We start from the raw sequence: 25,350 nt of genomic DNA, 5'->3' as shown, positions 1-25,350 counted from the left end.
AGGTGGGTAAGCATTTGTGGTGCTGTTATAATGCATGTACGCATTTATGATGCTGATTAAGGGCTTATTATTAGTGCTTATGGTTACTTGGGTGCTTCTCAGCGTAGTGTTCTTATGAGCACTTCAACAGTTATTAACTAAGAGCTTTCTTTGCCTGAATTGCCATTTTCGCATTCGTATATCGTGTGGCAGGTACGATGATACTCTATGCCCAGGTAAGTCAAGGAAATTTTCATTACGAAAAGATCTTGGACCGACCGGGAATCGAATCCAGACTCCTTCAAAGCCAGGCTTGCTTTGTAGCCGCAGACTCTTACCACTCGGCTGAGGAAGGCCCTTTTAGGTCCAAACATTGAAGAAAATAGAAATATGTGTACGGTTTTTCATTGGCCTTCATTATCAGAACAAATATACCAGAACTTGGTGCAAAGAAAGTTTGCATAAGGTTTCGTAACCTCTGGAGGGTTTTGGAACAATATATAAACTATATTTAAAAAAATACCGTTTTCAGACATTACAGTAAACAAAATGATAATAATGATTTATGTAGAGCTCTTCTGGACCAATAAACCAGGTATTTAATTTTAACACATGCTAAAAAATCTGATTCTGGGATGATTTCTTGTTCTTTTTTTGCAATGTATATGACACATAATGAAACTCCGTCATTTTAAGCATCTCTGTGCATCGTAAAGTTTGAGAAAATTATGCAGAATCAGTACAAAATCAATTTTTCAGGATGTGTGAAAATAACACACACAGTTTGTAGGCATGAAGAGCCCGATTTTTTGTAACTTTTTAGTGAGTGTCCGTTGACGTAAGACCTATTTCTTGTTTACCATACAAATAGGGTCCTAAAGCCCTGTCCCATTTTTTGTACCAAACGCCTATGTTTATGTCAGAAACACATGCATACTCAATTTTTAAATGTTCTTAATTTAAGTCCACAAACACCTTTTTACCTGTTTATGTGATATTGTTACACCGCTTGGTTTAAACTTAAATTTTGAGTGTATTTAGTTTTCCGTGTTCCTTTCGAAATGTCAGATAGGAACAACTCCGGTGTTAGAAAGTTGAACCCCTGTGACGTTTTTTTTTTGTCGACTAAGGGCCCTATTTTATAAATCGATTCGATCAAAATGACTCGACTGGAGTCACTGTCGACCAAAAAATTCGCTCGACACGTCTCGGTCACTCGATTTTTTTCAATACTTGTCACTCAATGGGGCTGGATTATTATGACAGTCGACGGGTGACATCGGAAATATGCATGCTTACTTTGATCGACAGTGATTACAGACGAAGCACATGAATCTGCTCGATTTACAAAATAGACCCCTTAGTGAACGTCAATCATGATCAAAAGTCTCAAAGTTCAAATTTGAACCTTTTTTTTAAATTGAAGTTTAAATATGATATAGTCGTTTTTGAGCGGAAAAAATTGCCAAAGTAGTAACAAGAACACGCTCTATTTTAATATTTAATAAAAACAAAATTTTATCAACAATTTTAGGACCCCATTGGTTCTAATCATTTATAATGCCGAGCGTTACGTTCGTAAAATATTAAGTTTTAGACAAATGTTGAGATGGTATTGCACAGTAATAAAAACATCGACGTTTTTCGTAAGAAGTGTCATTGTTATTTATAAGCAGAGATGGTAATATTCAACTATTGTGGAATAAAAATGGCTCGTTCACTTAAACTTAGTATGATTTCATCTTTAACATAATTCATGATTCTAAATACTGAATATTAGCAGTTCCTGCAAAAGATCCATAATATAGACCATGGTTCCACAATTACGGAACACTGCTAGACCAAGCAGGTATCTAACAATTTCAACATTGAACTTCATTTTTCTAGGCACTAATCAGTGTTGTAAGCAATCACGGTAGTCGACACGTTGTCGTTGTTATTCGGCAGCGATACCCTTAAACTTTCAAAACACAAGCGGCCAAACGAATGTCGGAAAGAAAAATGTCATTTAAATGGCTCTAACCATGATGGCTTCGCTAGTAAACGCTATGGCTTTGTTTGTTTCTGTCATTTTTCGTATTTGGCGCTGTTTTCACTAAATATATATTATGTCGAACAAGCATGATAAAACTATTCATGTTGTTTATGATCCGATATGTCTGAATGTAAAACTTATGATATATGCAAATTTCATTATGTCAGATGACATTCAATTGAAAGTTTTTGTGTTTCTCGATGTTCATTCTACCGTTTTTTTTTTTAATTTTTTTTTATTTTTTTATTTTTTTTAATTTCTTTATTAGTATCATTCCAAACATTACATTCATTTCTTATATCTAGGTGTTCTGTGTTATTTGACAACTCTATCATCCTAATTTGGTAAAACAAATTTAAGATTTTATTAACATTATGTTAACAACATATTACATTTCATTTGCCGTAGCAGTTCAGTTTTTTTACAGGTGAGTTGATTTCACCTGCTTATAAGAGAAAAAAAAAAACGTTTTTAATATACTTAACCTAACTTAACCTAAACATATAACGCATTAATCGTGGCAATAGAAGATTGTAACGATTTTTGCCTGAAATTATTTATGATTGTATTTGACATTTGTTCCAATGTTTCAACATTGGATATTCTATGTAACTCATTGGTACTATACCAGGGAGGAAGCTTCAGAATCATTTTCAAAATTTTATTTTGAATTCTCTGCAGAGCTTTCTTCCTGGTATTACAACAGCTAGTCCATATTGGTACAGCATACAACATGGCTGGCCTGAAAATTTGTTTGAATATCAACAGCTTGTTCTTAAGACAAAGTTTTGATTTTCTATTAATAAGGGGATAGAGACATTTTACATATTTATTACATTTGGCTTGAATGCCCTCAATGTGATTTTTGAAAGTTAAATTCTTATCTAGCATGAGCCCTAGATACTTAACTTCATCTGACCAATTTATTGGAACCCCTCTCATCGTGACAACATGTCTACTTGAAGGTTTCAAATAAAGAGCTTTTGGTTTATGTGGAAATATTATTAGTTGAGTTTTGGAAGCATTAGGAGAAATCTTCCATTTTTGTAAGTATGAAGAAAAAATATCCAAACTTTTTTGCAATCGACTACAGATGACACGCAGGCTTCGTCCTTTGGCGGAGAGGCCTGTGTCATCCGCAAACAAAGATTTTTGACATCCCTGAGGTAGCTCAGGTAAGTCAGATGTGAAAATATTGTATAATATTGGTCCCAAAATGCTGCCTTGAGGAACACCAGCTCTTACAGGAAGTCTTTCAGATCTGGAGTTCTGATAATTAACCTGAAGTGTACGATTTGACAGATAACTTTGAATTATTCTAACAATGTATGTTGGAAAATTAAAGTTTTTTAATTTTACAATCAAACCTTCATGCCAAACACTGTCGAATGCTTTTTCTATGTCTAGAAGAGCAAGACCAGTAGAATAGCCTTCAGATTTGTTGTAAAATTCCGGATAATCCAATCCCGGATAATCAAGTCACCGAATAGTAAAGTCTGACTTGTTTAGCTTCGTAATTCTTCAAGGATTGCATGAAACATTCACAGCGATATTTATTTAGGACTTCCTGCAAAAAAAAAACATTAAATGTATATTACAGGTTACTCAAAAGATTCCTCATAATATTCCACAACATTTTCATAAATAATTTATCAAGATTCAGTTGGGAAAATGTTCTAAGTGTTCCTTTTATCTAAAAATCAATTTGATATTGCTGTCCACATGCCTTAAAAATTCTCTCAATAAAACTATTCCAAAATTTCTTTAAAAATGCCTACCTAATTTAATTTAAACTCAAACATTCCTATAAAGTTTCCATCGGAAATTTATTCAAGTATTTTTACTTTAAATAGAATTATTGATTTTCTGGGGATTTTTTTAAGAAAATGTTTCAACAGATTTATTGAAGGATTTTGCATTTCATTCTCGAAAAAAAAATCTCCAGAAATTCAATCAGCGTTAATTTTAGGTTCTAAAAATTACTCCACATTTTTTAATCCGAATATTAATTTAGCGATTATTTGGTTCAAAAACTACTCCAGGATTACCTCTTAATTTTTTTTTTTAAATCAAAATCTGATTTATAGATCTTTCGAAGAACTTCTTAAAATATTGTTTTTTCGATTAATTTCAACTTAAATTGAATTTGAATAAGTTTACTAAATTCTTGTCGAAAAAAACTAAAATTCAACGTAGAATCCCTGAAAATTTTAACCAAATTTTTGACGATGTACCTCTCAGAAAAGTTTAGGTGATTTTTGTAGGATTTACTACAAAATATCTTGTTCTTTTATTCGTCTGATAAACAATGATTTACGTTAAAATGGATGGAATTTTTATGAAGGTTTTTTTTATCTAACATATCAGAAAATGTTTTGCATGAATTTCGAAGTTTCATAATATTATGGCGAACATATTAATGTAAAAACCAATTTCTTCCTACTTGCAGAAATTCCATACTAACTTTTTTGGTCGGACCAAAACTGCGGTATTTAAAAAAAAATGCCAAAGATGTCTTGTGGTAAAATTCGTAATGTAAAATTTTACCGAATTTACATTTTGGAGAATTAAAACTTAAAACTGCATAAATTCTTTAAATTTCATCTGGAATAACATGCAACCCCAAAGCTGATGAGGAAATAAAGCAATAGGCATGTTATAAGTCAATGTTCAAAACTCAAATAAAAATAAATAAATGATGTTCGAAAAAACTGCCCATATCGCCCCGAATGACATTTTTAAATTTCATCATTTCAGAATTATGATGTTTGACTGTTAGAATGTTTTTAAAAAAATATATCTTCCTGCACGGAGTATTTATAAATACTAATAACTTTCAATTGTGATAACAAAATAATTCAACTTTTAGATTACATGAGATTATTTTGCAGTCAAAAATGGGGTGCTCATATCACCCCATCAGTAAAAAATCGACTCGAAAAATGAGAAATTTTGAAAAATCAATCATTCATCCGTGAACTTTATAAGACAAAGGAAATCATGCGGATCTAGTGTTGGAAATCATACAAACATTCGAAAAATTCTTAATATTTTCAGCACTTTTATCGACTTTTCCTTAAGGTGGCCAAACTGCCCCACTTTCCCCTACACTGGTACAGAGACGAAGCGTGTTTGTGGTTCAACACAAGTTGCAAGGTTTGAATCAAAGTTGAACATCGGTTCTGTTAATGGGAAGACTGATTCAGGGTCGTTCCATAGGCAAAAACATAGTAATTATTGGAATACCCTAAATAACTATTGGTAGGTATCCCAAGCGACTCTGGAATAGTTCCGGAATCATGCGGCGGTATTTGAAGATTGTCATCCATGCCATCAAAACTACAATAAAAATTGGACCTCGTCTGAACATTTTATCAGGATTGGTTGAGATTTACGTGACTTTTTTTAAGTTGAAAATCTACGTCCTGAAAGGGCTTGATCTTTAGAGTATTATAGTTAATGTTGTTAATAGATACGCCTCAAAAGTGCGAAACTCAGAATGTTGTTGATCTCTTATCTTAAAACTCGCCCCGATATTGAGAATTCGTGTACAAATTAACTATAAATCAAACTTTGAATTATTACTGTTTTACTTAGAAGTTGTGAACATATTCCATCATTAGATCGTTACATCAGAGCCTACCATGCGGTTTAGCTATAAAAATCGACTGGTGTTGGTTATTATTTGATAAAGTTCTTATTTTCTGATAACAACGATCGGGGGAGCACCGTAAGCATGATGAGTGGCACTTTCCAACCGAACAACCTTAAACATTGCTCCAAACAGGGAACCAAAATGTGCCCTCCCCGTCATTCTGTATGTCACATAGAGGGGATGCACTCACTCTATGGTGTTTCTGTGATTAGTTTGCACTCGGGAAGCGAACTCCGAAACTAACCGGGCGAATGAACTAATTTGTACGATTTTGAAACCACTTATTAGGTGCTGCCAACCGATAGTAAAGCGGGGACAGAACGCCAGGCCGTGGCCACCCCTTGTCAAGAGCAATGATTCGAAATGATGGAAAGGGCGGAAGGGGACCAAAACCAGAATGGCGGAAAATGTTTGCAGATGAAGTAATTAACTTTTGATAAATTTATGCAAATGGGAGTTACCCACGTCGTTTGGACAGTGCGAGCCTTTAATGAGCTCATCGTGAATTGCGGGGAAACTGAGTGGCTTGGTGCGAGGAATGATAGGAATCAGACGGCAAAAAACTAATTGATCGATTGATAATTGGGCTACACAAAAACAATTGTAACAAAAGGTTTGGTCAAAAGTTGCAAAATTAATCTAACGAGTGAGAACCTAGCGTGAACTGTTTGTTACAGTTATTGATAGAACTGAACAACTTTTAATTATTAATATAAGCTAAAGCCTACAATAGAGGGAGCACAAGCCACCCTATACAGCGTTCGAATAAATCAATAGATATCGTACTAGTGAATAGGAGCAATGTGTCAACCAACTCCCAACTGGCCAAATATCTACTAAATCATCATGTGAAATGAGCCACAAACAAGCCTATTTATCCAGATGCATTTTAAATCATAATTGATGAGATTGCCATCATAAAGCCTGCACAATCACATTAGTAGTTCGTTTATATAACGGCCGTCCGAAATTCATAATAACGACTCTCTCGACCCATCTAACCTGTCTAAATAAACTAGAGAGAGAAACAGACCGTTTCGTTGCATGCTTATCATGAAAACAACAAATTTTCAGTTATTCATGGTACAGGTGTTAATGAAATTTATATTCATTGTTTGCTGTTCTGCCAGTGTGGCAGACAGGCAGTTGCAACTTTTGGCCCAATATCGCCAGCCATCATCATCCACGACCGAACCCCCTCCGCGTTCCCTCCATCAGACAAACAGTATTTGCCGTAGAGTGTGATATTCACAAGAAGAGCTTTTCATGGGGAACAAACCGAACTCCGAACCTGGAATTGAATGAGCTGCCATACCAGAGTGGCCTGAGGGACTTCATGCAATCGCAATGAGCAAAACTGTCTGTTTATGCAGAACCTATTATAAATTGTAATTAAATTTCTAAAATAACATCAACTATCTCTCTAGCAACAGTTTTTCACCTGAGACACACGATAGACGACGCCACAAGAAGACTTTCAAGTCACGAAGCTCCGCAACAGCCCGACCCGAGCACGAAAGGCACGAAATGCATAGATATTGTGGTGAGAGGGGACGGACGAGACCCAACCACCGAGAAATGGACGATCTGTTGTTTGCCTCCGGTGGGGCACAAGGATGATGCATATATGCAGTGTGTTTGCTTGCCCACAGGCGTCAGACCGGCCAACGATGGAAAACGGTGCCATGGCTCAGCGTTTCCCAACCGGGGGTCCATGACATTCTCCCAAGTGGTCCGCAAAGCCATAGCTCAGAGTCGTTTTGTTTAAAAATAATAAATTGCGAAAAATTACTATCAACTTACCAAAATAATCAAATTTTGATAATTAACATATTTAAGCTAACTGAAATTCATATCAACTTTTCTTTCAATGTTATTTTCGATGAAGATCTGGTAATAAGAGGTGCTCACAGTTTTTTTTCCTGAGCAGCACAGTTCACTTTGCATTTCTTCAAAATTTCGAGTGATGAGATCTTTGAAAAATCTTGGGGAGTTTTTTGGCCAACTCATTATGATATTCTTTGCATTTTCCTCCTGTAGTTTTTGAAAGTTTCCACTCGCATAATTGCACTAACAACTGGTTGATGAATTCATCTAGGAGCTACAGAAGGAACAATACATAATACTAGGCGACTTGATTTATTTATAGTCACTTTCAAAGTTTTTGACAGATTGCTTTACAAAATCTGGTAGCAGGTCTCTTTTGAGAGATTTGGTCACTATTTTAATGAAAAGTCTTTATTTTTAATGAAAAGTCTTCAAAGTATCTTTATTAACCAAAACGGTATCTAAAGTTACTATTTTCCTCCTTCTCCTTACTGTGAATTCTACTGCATAATTCTACAGGATCTGGAGAAACCTTCGGAGACTCTTACGCGATTATTATCCAGAAATTCTTTTCCAAATTCCTCGAGGTAACAGGCCTAGGGAATCTTCTGTTTTTCCATAGATTTCTTTTGGAATCCTAACAGCAGCTCTTCCTACAGAAATATCTTCAGAGATTTGCAACAATTTATCCCAGGAAATTTTCCAGAGATTTATTAAGGAATAGTTACAGGAATTTATTCAGAATTTTCTCCATGAAATCCAACGAAACTATTTGTACCAATTTCCACCGAAATAACTTTGAAAATTTTCCCAGATACTATTCAAGGATTTTTTTTCATTTACTCTACTAGATCTTCCAAGGATTTCTACAGTTCCTACAAGAAAAAAAACCACTAAGATTGATTCAAGAGTTTTTAAAGAAATTCGTTAAGGGATTGCTTTCGGGAAACCCTACAAGAATTTTGCAAGGTACAAAAAAAGCATTCACAGTAGCAATATGAATTAAAAGAGTCGATTGTGGGAGCTGAAGGTGATAGTCGTAGCGTTCTGAGCGCGTGAACGAGATTGAAGCTCGTGAGAGGCAGGTCAAAGCATAGGTTGACCAACACTCCTCCACCGGACTAGCATCCGCTGCCGGATCTAGCTGTACCGTCAACTAGACCAGAATGCTCGCATTGATATTTCGACCAATGTCGTTGGACATGTTCTGGACCCACCACTTCAGCTTCCCATCATTACTAAGTCTGCTAGCGAGACCAGTAAATCATTTGCTGACAATCCAGTTTTACGCACTTTGCAACAGCAGCTGGCTCTGTACGGACAACACCCTTTTTCGGCAGAGGAGTTGCTAAGCCTGGAAGCCCAGATGCGAAAATGCCGATTGAAGATGATTCAAAAGGAAGAAGAAGCCTCAGATGGCAACGCCCTCACCAACCCTCACAAAGATACCACTACCAGTGAATGAACAAGACTGAAGATGCCAACGGTTCGCAATACCAAAATTTCTATAGTGAGTTCGAACCAGACGAGATTGACCGAGAGTGGAATCCCGGATCAAAGACATCGCAATTCAAATCTGCTCGCCTAGGGAGTCAAATCTAAGGGAACTAGTAGAACAGGCCCCCGAATTCGATTCGCCCCTCAGCATAATGCTGTGAAGCCGTCGTTGATCGCATCGACACTGATTGAGCAACGCGATCCACTGCGCGCACCTCCACCACTCAACAGCACGCTGCAGACGACGAGTCGAAATTTACAATTGGACGCCCTTGCTACTCGTTTCAACACTCTTCTACGCGAAGAAACCCACCAGAGCGCTCCCGCGAACGGTGCTTTTCCAAGAACCACTGAAAATATCGGTGGAAGGGTGAGACTCGGTAATAGTTCTTTTGCCAATTTGAACTCCAGTGCGACAAGTTTTGTACAGCCACCAATTCCCGATGTTCTCCCTATGAATGTCAAGCTCGGCATGGGCTTTCCCAACAATTCACCCCCAGAGTAATTCCACCGAACATGACGATTTTTTTTTTAAATTTAATTTTTGTATTTTTTGAATCGCCTGGAAATTTGCATACAGATTCTTTATGACCAAAAATGCCATTTTGCACTTACAAACCGCCATTTTGAACCTTGCCTTATTTTTGAGATCTTCTACAAAGTTGTAGGTATTGCTTAGGACACCCGTACCAAAGCCAGAGAGGTTGGATTCACTGATCGATTTTGAAATTTCGATTAGAAATCTGGCGCAGCATCTCATCGCTGCGGCGCAACAAGCACTCTAGTCGAATCCAGCGCTTCTTCAAGAGTTGGTGGAAACATTACCGGCCAATGTGAAGCCTTTAGTAACTTCCTGGCCAAGTTTGAGAACCTTCAGTAACTTTATGGGGACAGTTGTCAAGTTGGTCAGCAAGATGGTGATCTACACGGGGGCTCAACAAGCCAGGAGCGAAAAGCCCCGAAATAAAGATAGAAGCTTCGTAAACGCCCATTCCGAGGGCAACACTAGCAGCACTGCAGCACGAGAAAATTGTGTCGAAAAGCCGTGCTTTTTTGCGAAAAAGTCGGCTACTGTCTAAACAGCTGCCCAACATTCCAGCAACTTTCGATGGACAATCGGTGGAAAAACGTTTAACGATTGAAGTTGTGTAGCAGTTGCCTCAATTCTCACGATCGTCACCCTTGTAGAGTGTCCAGCCGATGTGTAATTAACGGATGTGAGTTCCTTCACCATCAACTGCAGCATGGAAAATCTGACGCACCGATCAAGCCAGCTGGGACCTCAATCGAGAGCCATATTCATCACCATTGTGGCCAATCCGTCCTCTTCCGAATTGTTCCCGTAACATTGTACGGAAAATCAGAGTCAGTAAACGCGTTTACCTTCTTAGACGAGGGATCTTTTGCGACGTTGATCGAGCATATTCTGGTTCAAGGACTGGGATTAGAAGAGCCAACAGTTCCATTGTGTCTCAGGTGAACCGCTAACATGACGAGAAGCGAGGACGAGCTACAGATTGTGTCGCTGGAAATGTCAGAAGTGGGACAACAGATGATGCACATCATTTCCAGTTGAAGCACGTGCGCACCGTCAAGAACCTTTACTTTCCATCGCAAACACTACGATTCGCTGAGCTGCAAACGGGCCACCCCCACTTGAAAAGATTGCCTATTTGTAGCGACGAGGCCGTCACACCGAAGATATTAGTCGGCCTATAGGGGAACAGTGAAGTCTCGTTTAGGATGGTGCGTCTACGGTAGTTTGGATAAATAGATAAAACGGACAAATACACCTACCACGTGTGCGAGTGTAAACCCGAGAAGAAACTGTATCGCCTTATTCACCATTACTTCAACACCGAAGATTGTTCGATAAACTGCCCGGAGAAGCTAGAGTCCAAGGAGGTCCTAAGCCGATTTTTCGGTTTTCTTCAATCATTTTCATATGGATTCCTACACGTTATCTATGTTTTGTCTCAGAAAATGCCACAAAATCATCCAGGGATTATTCCAGAAAATCTATTGAGAGCTTTGAGACTACTACAGCGGCGGCGACAGAGCAGAAGTCAAGTTGGCTTCATAGTAATTTGGAAGAAGATGAAGCCAGTTATTCGGTGGAAACCTGTAAGCGACCGAATTTGTGAGTAGAGAATGAAGGGCAAGTTCTGCAACTATAGCCTAATCAGCATGTATGCACCAAAGAAATATTCGCCCGATGTCATGAAGGATGAGTTTTTTGAGAGCCTAGATAAGGAAAGTGCCCGAAATAAGATGTCAAGATAATCATTGGCGACGCAAATGCGCAGATCGGGAAAGAAGACCTCTTCGGAAAGCCTCCATTCAGTTACCGGCTAGAGGGATGGTAATCAGTAATACCTACTTTGCAAGCAAAAATATCTGCAAACACACCAGGCGAAAACCCGAGTTGCGATGTCTGCTCCCAAATAGACCACGTGCTGGTTGATAGACGACATTTCTCAGATGTCATTGATGTCAGGATTAGCGTTGGGCAAATTTATCTGTAACATCGATGTTACTGAATCGATTCACATTTAAACTGCCGAATCGATTCATCGATTTAATCGATTGCTTTCGAATCGAATTCGAATTGAAATTTTTGAAGTTTGAAATGCATTTGCATTCGATTTAAACATCCATAAATTAAATCATTTTTGGATGTCAATAGAACAGATTTACTACTTCAAGATAGTTCAAAATTTGGCTCCATTTCCATCAGTTCATTGAAAAATATTCATCAAGTTTAACAAAATAAATCATATCAAAAATTCGAATAGAGAAAATCGATTCACCCGATTTCAGATTCCCCAAACATCGATTCAAAAAATCGATTAATCGAAATGAAAACATCGATTTTCGGAAAATCGATTCAAAATCGCCCAACGCTAGTCAGGATCTTCCGAGACCCTAATATCCACTCGGATCATTATCTCGTTGTAGCTGAAATTTAGGCGCAATTATCCAGTGTCTGTTCCAGTGTATCCAGTTCCAGAGCTAACAGAACGCTGCGCTTCAATATCCAACGCTTGACGACTGATGGGGTAGCTGCACAGTTCCACCAGCAGCTAGACGAGCAGTTGGGAAGAATCAACATTTCTGGAGATATTGACAGCATGTGGGACCCTATCCACGAAGCTGTGACAACAACGGCGCGGGAAGAGATCGGCACTAGTCAACGATGAAGACGAAACGACTGGTTCGATGAAGAGTGCCAGAGAGTGACAAACAAGAAGAATTCCGCCAGAAGCCGTATGCTAGAGGCCGGTACCTGACAGAACAGGAGCGGTACAGGGCAGAGAGAGCCGAAGAAGATCAAATTCACATCAGGAAGAAAAGGCAGCAGGAAGAAAGTGTGGTAGCTGAAGCTCAAGAAAGTATGAACCTTAACGATATTCAGAGATTTTCGTACCAAGGGCCGCCATGTGCAATGATCTAGATGGCTGCCAGGAAGGAGTTGAAGGAGCACTTTCAGCAACTGTTGAACGGTGAAAATGAAAATTTAGCTAGAAATATGATGAACATTGATGGTGACGACCAACCTGTGGACCTACCTACCATAGGAGAGGTTAAAAAGACTATCAGCGAGCTGAAGAACTGTAAGGCTGCTGAGAAGAATGAGATCCCGGTCGAGCTTCTCAAGCACGGAAGTGGGTAGGTTTACCAATCGATCCACCGAGTGCTTCTGAAGGTATGGAAAGACGAAGAAATACCGGCTGGTTGGATGGCCTCATACGCCCAATCTAAAACAAAGAACACAGGCTAGAGTGTGCAAATTACAGAGGAATTACCATGCTGCATTCAGCATAAAAATACTGTCGTGCATTCCGTTTAACAGACTGGGACCGAGGACTCCTTTGTCGGCAGATACCCAGATGTTTAGCTTGCGAATGATCCTAGATGAATTCCGGGAGTATAACTTGCAGACTCGCCATATGTTTATTAATTGCAAGGCGGCGTACGGCCCAGTTAAAAGGATTGAGCTGTGGCAGATAATGTATGAACATGGTTTTCCGGCGAAACTTATTAGGCTGATACGTACTACGCTGGATGGTTCAAAATCAAGTGTTCGGATCGCAGACGAGGTGTCAACCTCGTTCGTGACGTTAGACGGGTTAAAGCAGGGAGACGCACTTTCGAATTTACTGTTCAACATTGCACTCGAGGGTGCAATTAGGAGATCTGGCGTGCAGAGAAATGGCACTATTATCACAAGGTCGCACATGCTGAAGAGGGAGATAGCGAGGATAGGCCTGATTATTAATTCTACCAAAACGAAATACATGATTGCAAGTAGAGATAGAGTCAGGCATGGTGGTGTAGATGCTGAGGTAGTGTTTGATGCCGTTGTGTTTGAAGTTGGTGAAGAATTTGTTTACCTTGGAACACTTGTGACATGTGCCAACGACGTTTCCCACGAAGTGAAAAGACGTGTTGCGGCTGCGAATAGGGCCTTTTACGGACTACGTAACCAGCTTAGGTCCCGCAGCTTGCAAACGGAAACAAAACTCGCCCTGTATAAAACATTGATTCTTCCGGTGGCTCTCTACGGGCATGAAGCGTGGATGTTGAAAGAGTCAGACCGGAAAGCTCTCGGTGTTTTCGAGCGTAAAGTGCTGCGGACAATACTCGGTGGGAAACTCAAAAATGGTGTGTGGCGCAGACGTATGAATCACGAGTTGTATCAAGTGTACGACGATGCGAATATTATCAAGCGTGTAAAATACGGCAGACTTCAGTGCGCTGGTCACTTAGTGCGAATGTCGGAAGAAAAAATTGCGAAAATAATATTCAACAGGGAACCAGGTAGAGGTTGACGGCTTCGTGGAAGATCACGAATACGCTGGCTGTACGCCGTGGAAGAGGACCTGGCGACCCTAAATGTTCAAGGCAATTGGAGAAGTTTCACCCAAGACCGACGAAGATGAAGCTCTACAATACGCCCGGCAATGGCGTGACGCTACGCTGTAGGCATCAAGGTATCAAAGTAGGTTATGGACGTGAACGTACACGGCAACGCGGATCTACTTAAATTTGAGTTCTTTCAACGCAAAACCGTAGTTGAGCCCATAACCCAAATTTGGCTAAATTACCAAGGCCTCCATTAGGTACTTTGCCTCTAAAGCCATAAGCAAAATTTACTTAAATTTGGTTTGATTCAACGCAAAATTGAGTTCATTCAACCCAAGCTTGAGAATAATGCATTTTACCCAAATTTGACTTATTGGGCCAAACTACCCCCCTTGGGTAGGTGCAGCACTCTCTATTTTTGACAACATTGGTAGGGAAGAGAGAGAATACCGTCATTGGGGGTGACAATGGGTCAAAAAGGGATATGTGCGATTTATTTTTTGAATAACTATCGCAATTTAACTCCAATAAACTTCAAATTTGGTGTGTATGTACTTTGATGGTACATTAACAACTGTTCAAAAATTAAAGACATATATTTATTCACAGCGGCACCACAAGTGAATTAAAAATGACCCAATCTCACCCCATAGAGGGGGTGACATTGGGTCACTGTAATTAAAATAACTTGTTTTTGAGATTATGATTTCAAAACCATTCACAACTGAAAAATATTGATAAAAAACGATGCAAACAAGACAAAAAGATATCTTAGATGTTTCACAAGTATGATAAACCCACTTAAAAGAAAGATTATACAGAAAATTGAAGAGCTATGAGAAAAAATATGTAAACCCAACATTTATCGTCAAGTTTACATAAATTTTCTTGGTTTTTCCCTCAAATTGTCTTCAAAGTCTCATCCCCATTGCTGTAAAGCCCATTCAGTTTCCCCAAAGGTGTACTGAAACAGTGATTATTTTAAACCTTCGCAAATAGTTAAATTTCAGTGCGACATTCCACGATCAATACATTTCAGGCAAAAGTTGACGTCATAATCACAGTATTTCAGCGATCCTACTCATTTGTACTTCCTTGAGATGTTTGTATTATATGAAAACACTGGTAAATAATGAAATTTAGAAAAAAACACCCTGCAAAAAAAAATGATAAAAATTTACGATGTTGCTGTGCACGAAACACAGTTGCTGGTTTGAGAAGTTGTCAAAATGCGTTATTTTTTTGAATTTATTTGGCTTTACATCAATTATCTTGATAAAGCCTCGCCAACAATATTTCGCCAATTCCCTCGGTTCATGGCCGCTTCTCTCCATCCTCGACTGTGACCCACGCTCTCCAGGTCCTGGTGTACCTGGTCAATCCACCTAGCTCGCTGCGCCCCACGCCTTCTTGTTCCGACCGGATTCGTGGCGAACACCATCTTTACAGGGTTGTTGTCCGGCATTCTTGCAACATGCCCTGCCCAGCGTATCCTTCCAGCTTTAGCTACCTTCACGATACTGGGTTCGCCGTAGAGTTGAGCGAGCTCGTGGTTCATCCTTCGCCGCCACACGCCGTTGTCCTGCACGCCGCCGAAGATCGTCCTTAGCACTCGACGTTCGAAAACCCCAAGAGCTTGCAAGTCCTCCTCGAGCATAGTCCACGCCTCATGCCCATAGAGGACTACCGGTCTTATGAGCGTTTTGAACATCGTGCATTTGGTGCGGGGGTGAATCTTTCTTGACCGCAGTTTCTTCTGGAGCCCATAGTAGGCACGACTTCCGCTGATGATGCGCCTCCGTATTTCCCGACTAACATTGTTGTCAGCCGTCAACAAGGATCCGAGGTAGACGAACTCGTCCACCACCTCGAAGGTATCCCCGTCTATCGTAACACTGCTTCCTAGGCGGGTCCTGTCGCGCTCAGTTCCGCCAACCAGCATGTACTTTGTTTTCGACGCATTCACCATTAGCCCGACTCTTGTTGCTTCGCGTTTCAGGCGGGTGAACAAATCTGCCACCGTTTCAAATTTTCTCCCAATAATATCCATGTCGTCCGCGAAGCAAACAAATTGTCCGGATCTCGTGAAAATCGTGCCTCGACTGTTAAGTCCGGCTCTCCGCATGACACCTTCAAGCGCAATATTGAACAACAGGCACGAAAGTCCGTCGCCCTGTCGTAGTCCCCGCCGAGACTCGAACGAACTGGAGTGTTCGCCCGAGATCTTCACGCAGTTTTGCACACCGTCCATCGTTGCTCTGATCAATCTTGTGAGCTTCCCGGGAAAGCTGTTCTCGTCCATGATTTTCCATAGCTCTATGCGGTCGATACTATCGTATGCCGCCTTGAAATCGATGAACAAATGGTGTGTAGGGACCTGGTACTCACGGCATTTCTGGAGGATTTGCCGCACGGAAAAGATCTGGTCCGTTGTCGAGCGGCCGTCGATGAAACCTGCTTGATAACTTCCCACGAACTCGTTTGCTATAGGTGATAGACGACGGAAGAGAATCTGGGATAGCACTTTATAGGCGGCGTTTAGGATGGTGATTGTACGATAATTTTCACACTCCAGTTTGTCGCCCTTTTTGTAGATAGGGCATATAACGCCTTGCTTCCACTCCTCCGGTAGCTGTTCCGTTTCCCAGATTCTGACTATCAGCCGATGCAGACAAGCGGCCAACCTGTCCGGGCCCATCTTGATGAGTTCGGCTCCGATACCATCCTTGCCAGCGGCTTTGTTGTTCTTGAGCTGTTGAATGGCATCCTTAACTTCCCCCATCGTGGGAGCTGGTTGATTTCCGCTGTCCGCTGTGCTGACGTAGCCATCGCCTTCGCTGTCCTGACCTTCTGTGCCTGTGTTCTCTGCGCCATTCAGGTGTTCATCGTAGTGCTGCTTCCACCTTTCGATCACCTCGCGTCCGTCCGTCAAGATGCTCCCATCCTTGTCCCGGCACATCTCAGCTCGCGGCACGAAGCCTTTGCGGGATGTGTTGAGCTTCTGATAGAACTTCCGCGTTTCTTGAGAACGGTACAGCAACTCCATCTCTTGGCATTCCACCTCTTCCAGGCGGCGCTTTTTGTCCCGGAATAGGCGGGTTTGCTGTTTCCGCTTCAGTCTGTATCGTTCCACGTTTTGCCGCGTACCATGCTGCAGCATTGCAGCCCGCGCTGCATTCTTCTCCTCTAAAACCTCTTGGCACTCCTCATCAAACCAATCGTTTCTTGAGCTCCGTTCCACATATCCGACAACGCTTTCGGCAGCGTCGTTAATGGCTGCTTTGACTGTCCTCCAGCAGTCCTCAAGAGGGGCCCTATCGAGCTCGCCCTCATCCGGCAACGCTGCCTCAAGATGCTGCGCGTACGCATTGGCGACATCCGGTTGTTTCAGCCGCTCGAGATTGTACCGGGGCGGGCGTCGGTACCGTACATTGTTGATGACGGATAGTTTTGGGCGCAGTTTCACCATCACCAGGTAGTGGTCGGAGTCAATGTTGGCGCCACGATAGGTTCTGACGTCGGTTATGTCGGAGAAGTGCCGTCCATCGATCAAAACGTGGTCGATTTGCGATTCTGTATGCTGAGGTGATCTCCAGGAGTACCGATACGGGAGGCTGTGCTGGAAATAGGTGCTACGAATGGCCATGTTCTTGGAGGCGGCAAAATCTATCAGTCGTAGGCCGTTCTCGTTCGTCAGCCGGTGGGCGCTGAACTTTCCAATCGTCGGTCTGAACTCCTCCTCCTGGCCAACCTGAGCGTTCAAATCTCCTATGATGATCTTGACATCGTGGCTTGGGCAGCGGTCGTACTCGCGTTCGAGCTGCGCGTAAAATGCGTCCTTGTCATCATCAGTGCTTCCGGAGTGTGGGCTATGCACGTTGATTATGCTAAAGTTAAAGAATCGGCCTTTGATTCTTAACTTGCACATTCGTTCATTGATCGGCCACCACCCGATCACGCGCCTCTGCATATCACCCATCACTATAAAAGCTGTTCCCAGCTCATGTGTGTTGCCGCAGCTTTGGTAGATGGTATGATTACCTCTAAACGTTCGCACCAATGCTCCTGTCCAGCACACCTCCTGCAGCGCTACGATGTCGAAACCGCGGGTCTTCAGTACATCGGAGAGTATGCGAGTACTTCCAATGAAGTTGAGAGATTTGCAGTTCCATGTACCGAGTTTCCAATCGCTAGTCCATTTTCGTCGCTGTGGTCTTTGCCGATTGTTCCGGTCCGTATTCTCTCGTTGACGTTCCTGTGCTGATGTGTTTTTACGGCTGGCTCGCAGGGCCTGACACCAACCCCCTAGATTTCCGGAGGACCATTCCCCCTAAATGTTCGGAGGGCCATAGTGCGCAGTTTAGTTTAGAGTCCTTCTCTGGCACTCGGACGATGATCAGCCGCCCCTGACATGGGGAACAGACGCTGTTGTGAGCCGCTCCTAACATGGAGTACAGACGCTCCAGGTTTGCAAAAGCAAACCCCCCCTTCCCTGTCAGCATACGACCAAAGTTCCCACCGGGGGTTGGTTACCCGATCTTCCCCAAGGTTACTCGTACCCCGGCCAGTACCACGAGGAGGTAGGGATAGGAGTTGCTGGGCAAGAGGCTAAGGACCGCACAAAGGGGTCTATTTTATTCCTGCAGGTACGCGAGGTACCAATGGTACGCCATGCCCAGCCATTTACCGCGTTATATTGTTATTCAATGCATGGAATATTCAAGTAGACTTGTTTGATGTTTCAGAGATGCTGTATATAGAAAGAATAAACACATCTTAATGAAAAAAGAGAACACCCGGCACCGTAAAATGTCAAAAAAAGTGGACTTGGAATTTCATTTACTATCGTTCTTGCTTGACCCAATCTCACCCCCAATTTCAATGTTTTAGACATCGTACCGAAAAAAATGATTTTTTTGTGGGAAAATCAAACAGATTCCGGAAAATACCTGTGATATGTAATGAAAAGACTTTCAACATTCTACTAATACAACGATAGAGGCTAGAGTACATGCGTGATACTTTGTACAGGAGAAATTTAATGTTGTAAATTTTATCTAGTTCCAACATGCAAGTTTATTGATGTAGTAAACAGAAACCACTATTTCTAAAAATGTATATTGTTATGAATTATGTGTAATAATATGTTCCCTAACATATGAATTATTAATTTTAGTAATATCAGCGTTATTAGCTGAAATATTTCACAAAACATATTTTTCCGTTTTGACCCAATCTCACCCCCTAGACCCATTGTCACCCTCATCGACGGTACCGAGAGATTTTGAGTTGAGAGAATAATCGATATGCTTTATTTTGGGTAAAGTCAACTCAAAAATGAGGTAAAATGGGTTTTCCGTGTATGCTGCGTTGTATCAGTGGTTTTGTAGAAAAGCGTTGATGCCACATTACGTTTGTCGCATAACTTATGATCTTCCCCTGAAAGCCATTGGTAACCGAGTAAGTAGCTCGTAGTGTTTGAGCAAATCAATGGACCAAGATAAATATTATCACCACTAAGAGGTAGAGGATTATCTAATTTTCACCATAGCATCGTTGATTAGCATGTAAATCCATTCGTTTGCCCAATAACGAGAAGCTCCACTCTTGGTTAGCTATAGCTTTTAGGGTGAAATCATAAATTAATCGAGATTTGCCCCAATAGTTCCTCATGTGTCGCTGTTTAACACACTCTAGAATTTACTGTAGGATATCAGGAGGAATCTCCAGAAAGATTACTCAAGGATCAATGGAATTTTTAGTGGAATCCTTGGATGAAACCTTATATGTAGTCCTGAATAATGAACGAATCACTTTAAAAGTTTCTGAAGCTTTCCCTCAAAAAATCTGGAAGGCATTCCTGAAGAACCAGTGAAGAAGTCATGTAAGAATCTGAAGAAAACTCAGTGGCCCTTTAGTTTTTACTAAGATTCTCCTCGAATTGTTGCAGACATTTCATCTTGGTCATGGAAACCCCCCATAAATTTCAAAAAAAAAAAAATTTTTTTTTTTGATGATTGGTTTTAGGAATCCCAACAGAAATCGAAGAAACTTTTTAATTGTCACAGTAAAAGCTTGAAAAATTCCTGGCAGAATCTCTTAAGTGTATAATCTTCATGTATTTCTCGTGGACATTTTGTTCAGTGTTGTTCATTAATGTTTCCAATGATTTCTAAGTGTTTTTTTTTTCAAGATTCATCCAGGCCTTAAAAAAAATCTCAAGAAGGATCTTTAAAGACTCCCGTCATCTTAGGATTCCTGTAGAAGTTATACAAGCAAACATCCATGCATTCTTGCACTGATCGCTTCTTATGCAGTATTTACCTCCAGAAGCACTGTAGGGAATAATCCAAGACTTTCTCTTATAATTCTTCTAGGAGCTCCCCAGGAGAAGCAATCTCAAAGGTATTTTTGGAGTAATTTCTGACAGATTTGTAAGGAAAATTTCTATAAAAATAGATGTACAAATTCCTGAAAGAGTTTCCTGAGTAGTCTCTCAGAATACGTATTCATTATAACAAGAAAATAATCATTCAAAAATAATTTAAAACAGAGAAGGAGAAATTTCCTGAAGACTTCCTGAACAAATGCAATAACGTGGGAAATTCCTGAAGAATTGCCTAGATGAATTATAGTGAGAATTTTAAAGGTAGTTCTTGGAGAATTCCTTGAAGGTACATTTGGAACCTTTGTACTCAGTATAGAAGTAACAGTTTGAAGTTTTCCTGGCAGAATCTTCTAAATGTAACATCTGGAAGGGAATTATGTTCTAAACGGTAATTTAAGAATACTAGCCAATACTGTAATATGGTAAAAAGATACAAAATAAAACAGGCATCTACTCGGTTATGTAGTCTGTAGTTTAAGGACTTTTCAAATAAGTTCTGATGAATTGGTGAAATTGGACGGACTCCTGGAAGAATTCCAGGAGGAATATCTAGAAGAAAAAATTGAGAAGTCCTTGGAAGAACACATAGAACTTTTTATGAAGGAGTTTACATAATCTGGAAGAATTAATTGAGGAATAATTGGAGTAAGTCCTGGTAGAATCCATCGAAAATTTCCTGGGAAAATCTCTTGAAAAATTGATGTAGAAATCTCTTAAGGGAATTTGGATACACGTTCTGAAGGTATTCTTGGAAAAATTACTGAAAGAATTCGTGGGTTCTTGTGAAAAATCCTGGAGGATCCAAAGACAAATTTCTGAAAGGACCATAGAGGATATCCAGGAGCGGTATCTGGAGGGGTATATTACTGGAGAAATCTAAACGGAAAACTTTTGTAGAAACTCTTGAAAGAAATTTCAGTGAAATTTCTGAGCGAATCACTTGCTGCCTTCCTAGTGCAATTCTTGGAGCAATCCCAGGTAAAATTAACGGACTAATATTTGGAAACCTTAGCGAAATTCCTGAAAAATATCTTATGTGATCCTGTTGGAATTTTTAGATGAATACCTGGTAGAACTTCTGCAGGAATATCTGGTGGAACTTCTGGAGGATATGTTGGCAAAATTCCTGAAATTGCGGAATGTTCTCTGAAGGAATCCCTAGCGGAATTACTGGTGAAGGTATTTATCTAGAACCTTACAAAGGTTCAACATAAAATTTAAAGATTTAAACACTCATCAAGACTAATTTTCACGGTTGCGGAACGTTTGTATGACTTCAAAGGGGACCGCAATCCTGAAAAGGGTTAGGAATCACTGCCCTAGCTAATATATCCGATGGCATGGCGCATAGATGTGTAGCTAGGGAAGCAGCAGCAGCACTCGAATCTGAAGAAGCCAACCGAAGGACGCTCCGAAGCCTGAGAGCGGTGTGCTGTTTCAATCTAGTGAATTGTACAAACTGCATCTCTCCTCGTAGCTGTTTGCATCCGTATATGTTTGCGTTGTATGACTTACGGTGGGGATGCATGTATGTTGAATGTTGTATGTTGGTGCTCTTCCAACATTAATAGATGGGTAGACGAGGGCCCTAGTGCGGTTCGTTCGAATATTGAGATAATTTGTATGCATTATGCTCTTCAGTTGAATTTGTGCAGTTACAGTGAAAAACACCTTAAATGGTCAAAATAATCACAAAACTAAACTTCACTATGTGTAAGTGAACCGATATTTTTTGCAAGTCATGTGATGGAGGTGCATGGTCGATTTCACAAGTTCACGTTGCACAGAACGAGTTTGAAATTAGATTGAACCGATAACTGGTTTTGATCATTGAATAGTTATTTAACGCTTCTCAACAAGCATTTGCAGAATCATTCCATAAGATTGACTCCAACAACGGAGGCCAAGGAAATCAGCAAACCAATACCCATACAAGCTACACAGGTGCATCCCTCCCTCCACCCTGCCCCGTACAATATTTAATTACCTTCTGCGACTGTAGTCGGGTGTTGAGTGCGGTGGAACTGCTGTTGCTGCTGCCCGTGTTGGCACTGCCGACGACGTTCAACGTGTTGGGCGTCAGGATCGAGGCACACATGTTCTCGTTGGGGCTTTCTCTGCCCAGCGATACCGGCCGGGGGCTTTCCGAGCAGGGTGAAGCTTCGCGGGATACGCTTTCCGAGTCGTCGTCACTTAAAATTGGTCCTATGCCAAACCAAGAGAGAGAAGGTGGAAGAATTGCAGCTTATTATAATGGTCGACTCGTATAGACGAAGAGTTTATACCCTTGCTGTCCTCCAAGTCGTTCTTCATCGGTTTGAACATGGACAGTTCCGAGTCGCCGTCGATTCCAAGCCAATTTTCCGCATTGTGGATGTTGATAAGATCCTTCACCAGCTGTTCGTCGCTTTTGCCGCCGATGTCACCGCCTCGTCCCTTGGCAGGTCCGAACACCTCGTGGTTGTACAGGGGATCGTTTACCACGGGATAACCTACATTTGGGTGGATTTATGAGAATAATAAAATCGTATTGATTGGAAAACTGCACGCCGAACTTACCAAGATATTGCAGATGCACTCGAATCTGATGCATTCGGCCGGTTAGGGGCTTGCACAGGACGACGCTGCTGGTTCCGTTGTAGCCCAGCTTCTGGAAGGTGGTGGTGCACTCTTTGCCCTTTGGTGAAACCTTGCAGACACCGATTTTGTAGCTGACGACCTCGATCGGTTCCTTGCACTCGATGATGCCACTGTGAAGTAAAGAAGAAGATTGGGTGAGAAACGATCCGGTTATTAGTTTTTAATAAGCTTTAATCAATTAGTAAAAAAAAATAATCGTCCTCCTAATTAATCTGATTGCTTAACACGAGGAGAAAAAGTAAACTAAATATATTCGCAGACTGTAATTGTATGGCTTTCTCAGTCTAATAAATTAAAACTGACTGCTTATCCCTTGAAAAAGGTCCAATGCACGGGACCGAAACGTCGGGCTTAGCCAAACAAGCCGTTTTAATTTATTAGACTGAGAAAGCCATAAAATTACAATTGTCCTCCCAGTCGCAAAACCATCATATATTCGCAGACTTAAATACATAATGCCAAACATTTTACGCTCAACTCCAACGTGAAATATTGAGGTAGAATGAATTCCTAGGATTCCGTTCAAACTTGTCTATGGTTTCTGGTGACAAGCCTTCTAGGAATCCTACTGAGAATCCTTATAAAAATTCTGCTCAGAATTCAGAAATAATAATAATCGGAAAATTCTCTGAACTTTACTGGGAGCTCTCTCAGGGTTGATACCAAAATACAATCAGAATGCTAATGAGAATTCTCCCATGATTCTGATCACAATCCTCTCATGTTTCTGATGAGAATCCTCTAAAGAGTCATAAGTTTCAAGATTGTCACTTACGATCTCCGTTGGGCACTTGAAATAACCCCTCTAACGTTATGTTACTGACTGCTCTTCGCATCACAGGCTAAATTCCATAAAACTGATTCCACTCCCTGAAGTCTCCTTTGCTGCTAAAAGCAAACAAATCAACCACCATCATTCGTCACCCTTCTGGGCCCATCAAGCTAATCCGAGGAAAAAGCTCGTTCCGAAGCCTTTCTTTCCCCTTTTAAGAGGGATTTCGTCTTTACGGCCACAAACAAGTGGCAAGCAGCTGCAGCAGCAGCAACAGCAGCAGCAACATGTAATGTAACATGGCTTTCCATTTTATTATTATTGCTTCAGCACAGCAGCTTCCCAAGAGAAGCCTGATGCTCTTCCAACGAGAGTCCTTTTGAACAGGATCCAAAAAAGTGGTGCTCCGCAACTAGCCATGTTCCCTCTTGGGACGCACGCACACTACTTCTGCTCCAGCCCCAGAAGACTTTACATTGGAGCTGTGCCTAAAGCCCCTGACTGGCTCCATCTCATGTCTCTCCAACCAAGCGTGATGAAACTGCTGGCTGGCTGGCTGACTGCCTGCCGGGCAGATAATCCATATGTGGGGAAAGCACCAGCATCCAAATGGGGTGATGAACCATTTGTTGAAACCCATTGAGATTTTGTTTCCGGTCGACGGATATAGGGTTCATTACCCTAGTACCTATAGCTATGGCACAACGCATTAAAAGGCTGCAAAATTGGCGCGCAGCGGTATGGGTAATTTAATAATCCCGATAAAAATCCAATACATGTTGCTTTTAATTGAACCCATCTCGCCGAAGATCCCGCCGTTCGTTTGGCCTTCGGTTTGGGAAGCCGTGGGGGCGCCAAATGCATCCCATAAACGACGAAGCGACGAAGGATCTGATGGATGTATCTAGGGTAATGAAATTGGCTTTTTTCTGCTTATTGTATCTTTCAGTAAGACAGTAGCTTCCTGGAAGCAATGTTACAGTTTCTTACCCAACCCACATGTGAGACGCTGCCATGCAGGGCCATCCCTCTACTGACTGTGATTGGCAGTGGGTGGCCTCATCGTAAGATAATAGGAGCAAAGTCCTCTACGGGGTGGAAATTGATTCCGGAACGAAATCTCGGATATCGCTGCTGATGGGTTCTGCCGCCGGGTTGGAAGCAAATGTGGGTTATTGACCTGACCCAGAATCGACGGGAAGTGCTAGAAAGCGGTCGAAGGTTCCCTTTGACGGATCTAATTAGGTTCGCCGCACGTACTGTGTCTTAATCACTTGGCAGTATGACGAAGGATGGGAGACAGCTTTATAGATAGATGTATTCTAATGTGTACGGACCAAGTTGGTGAATAAGATAAATGAATCTACTAATTACAGTCACTATTTGCGAAGATGTTTGAGTAGCAGTGTAGGCATGGAAATTGGAGGGACATTTTTCTATTTCCTTAAGAGAGGAGCGTGAAACATTTTTCATATAAAATCCCAGCGTTGTATGTCTGCCAGTAACCCTTTGAAATGTTTCCATTGAAGAATGCGACATAAGCTTTAAAGCACTACAACTGTTTACTTAAATGATAGAATACTACAACAGCTATTTAGCAGAGTATTCGAGAATTTCCGGAACATTATTCTCTATAATTCGTAGAATACACTGGAACTTGTGAGAGTTTTGTGCAAATGTTGCGATGACTC

At 41.1% G+C, this 25,350-nt stretch overlaps 1 protein-coding gene across 3 annotated transcripts in view; it reads right to left on the bottom strand.

The window, feature by feature from the left end:
• The window catches only part of LOC5569446 (RNA pseudouridylate synthase domain-containing protein 2), a 705,082-nt gene that overhangs the window by 15,678 nt on the left and 664,054 nt on the right, over nucleotides 1-25,350 (bottom strand). For all 3 annotated transcript variants that reach the window (XM_021846705.1, XM_021846703.1, XM_021846704.1), the window contains 3 exons: nucleotides 22,807-22,997; nucleotides 22,533-22,739; nucleotides 22,235-22,452 (listed from right to left, as the gene is read on the bottom strand). In XM_021846705.1, the coding sequence (XP_021702397.1) occupies nucleotides 22,235-22,452; nucleotides 22,533-22,739; nucleotides 22,807-22,997 (616 nt within the window). The remainder of the gene's footprint in view (nucleotides 1-22,234; nucleotides 22,453-22,532; nucleotides 22,740-22,806; nucleotides 22,998-25,350) is intronic.

This window comes from Aedes aegypti, chromosome 2, assembly GCF_002204515.2.
Source record: "Aedes aegypti strain LVP_AGWG chromosome 2, AaegL5.0 Primary Assembly, whole genome shotgun sequence".
Lineage (NCBI taxonomy): Eukaryota > Metazoa > Arthropoda > Insecta > Diptera > Culicidae > Aedes > Aedes aegypti.
This window is presented reverse-complemented; position numbering and strand designations above follow the sequence as displayed.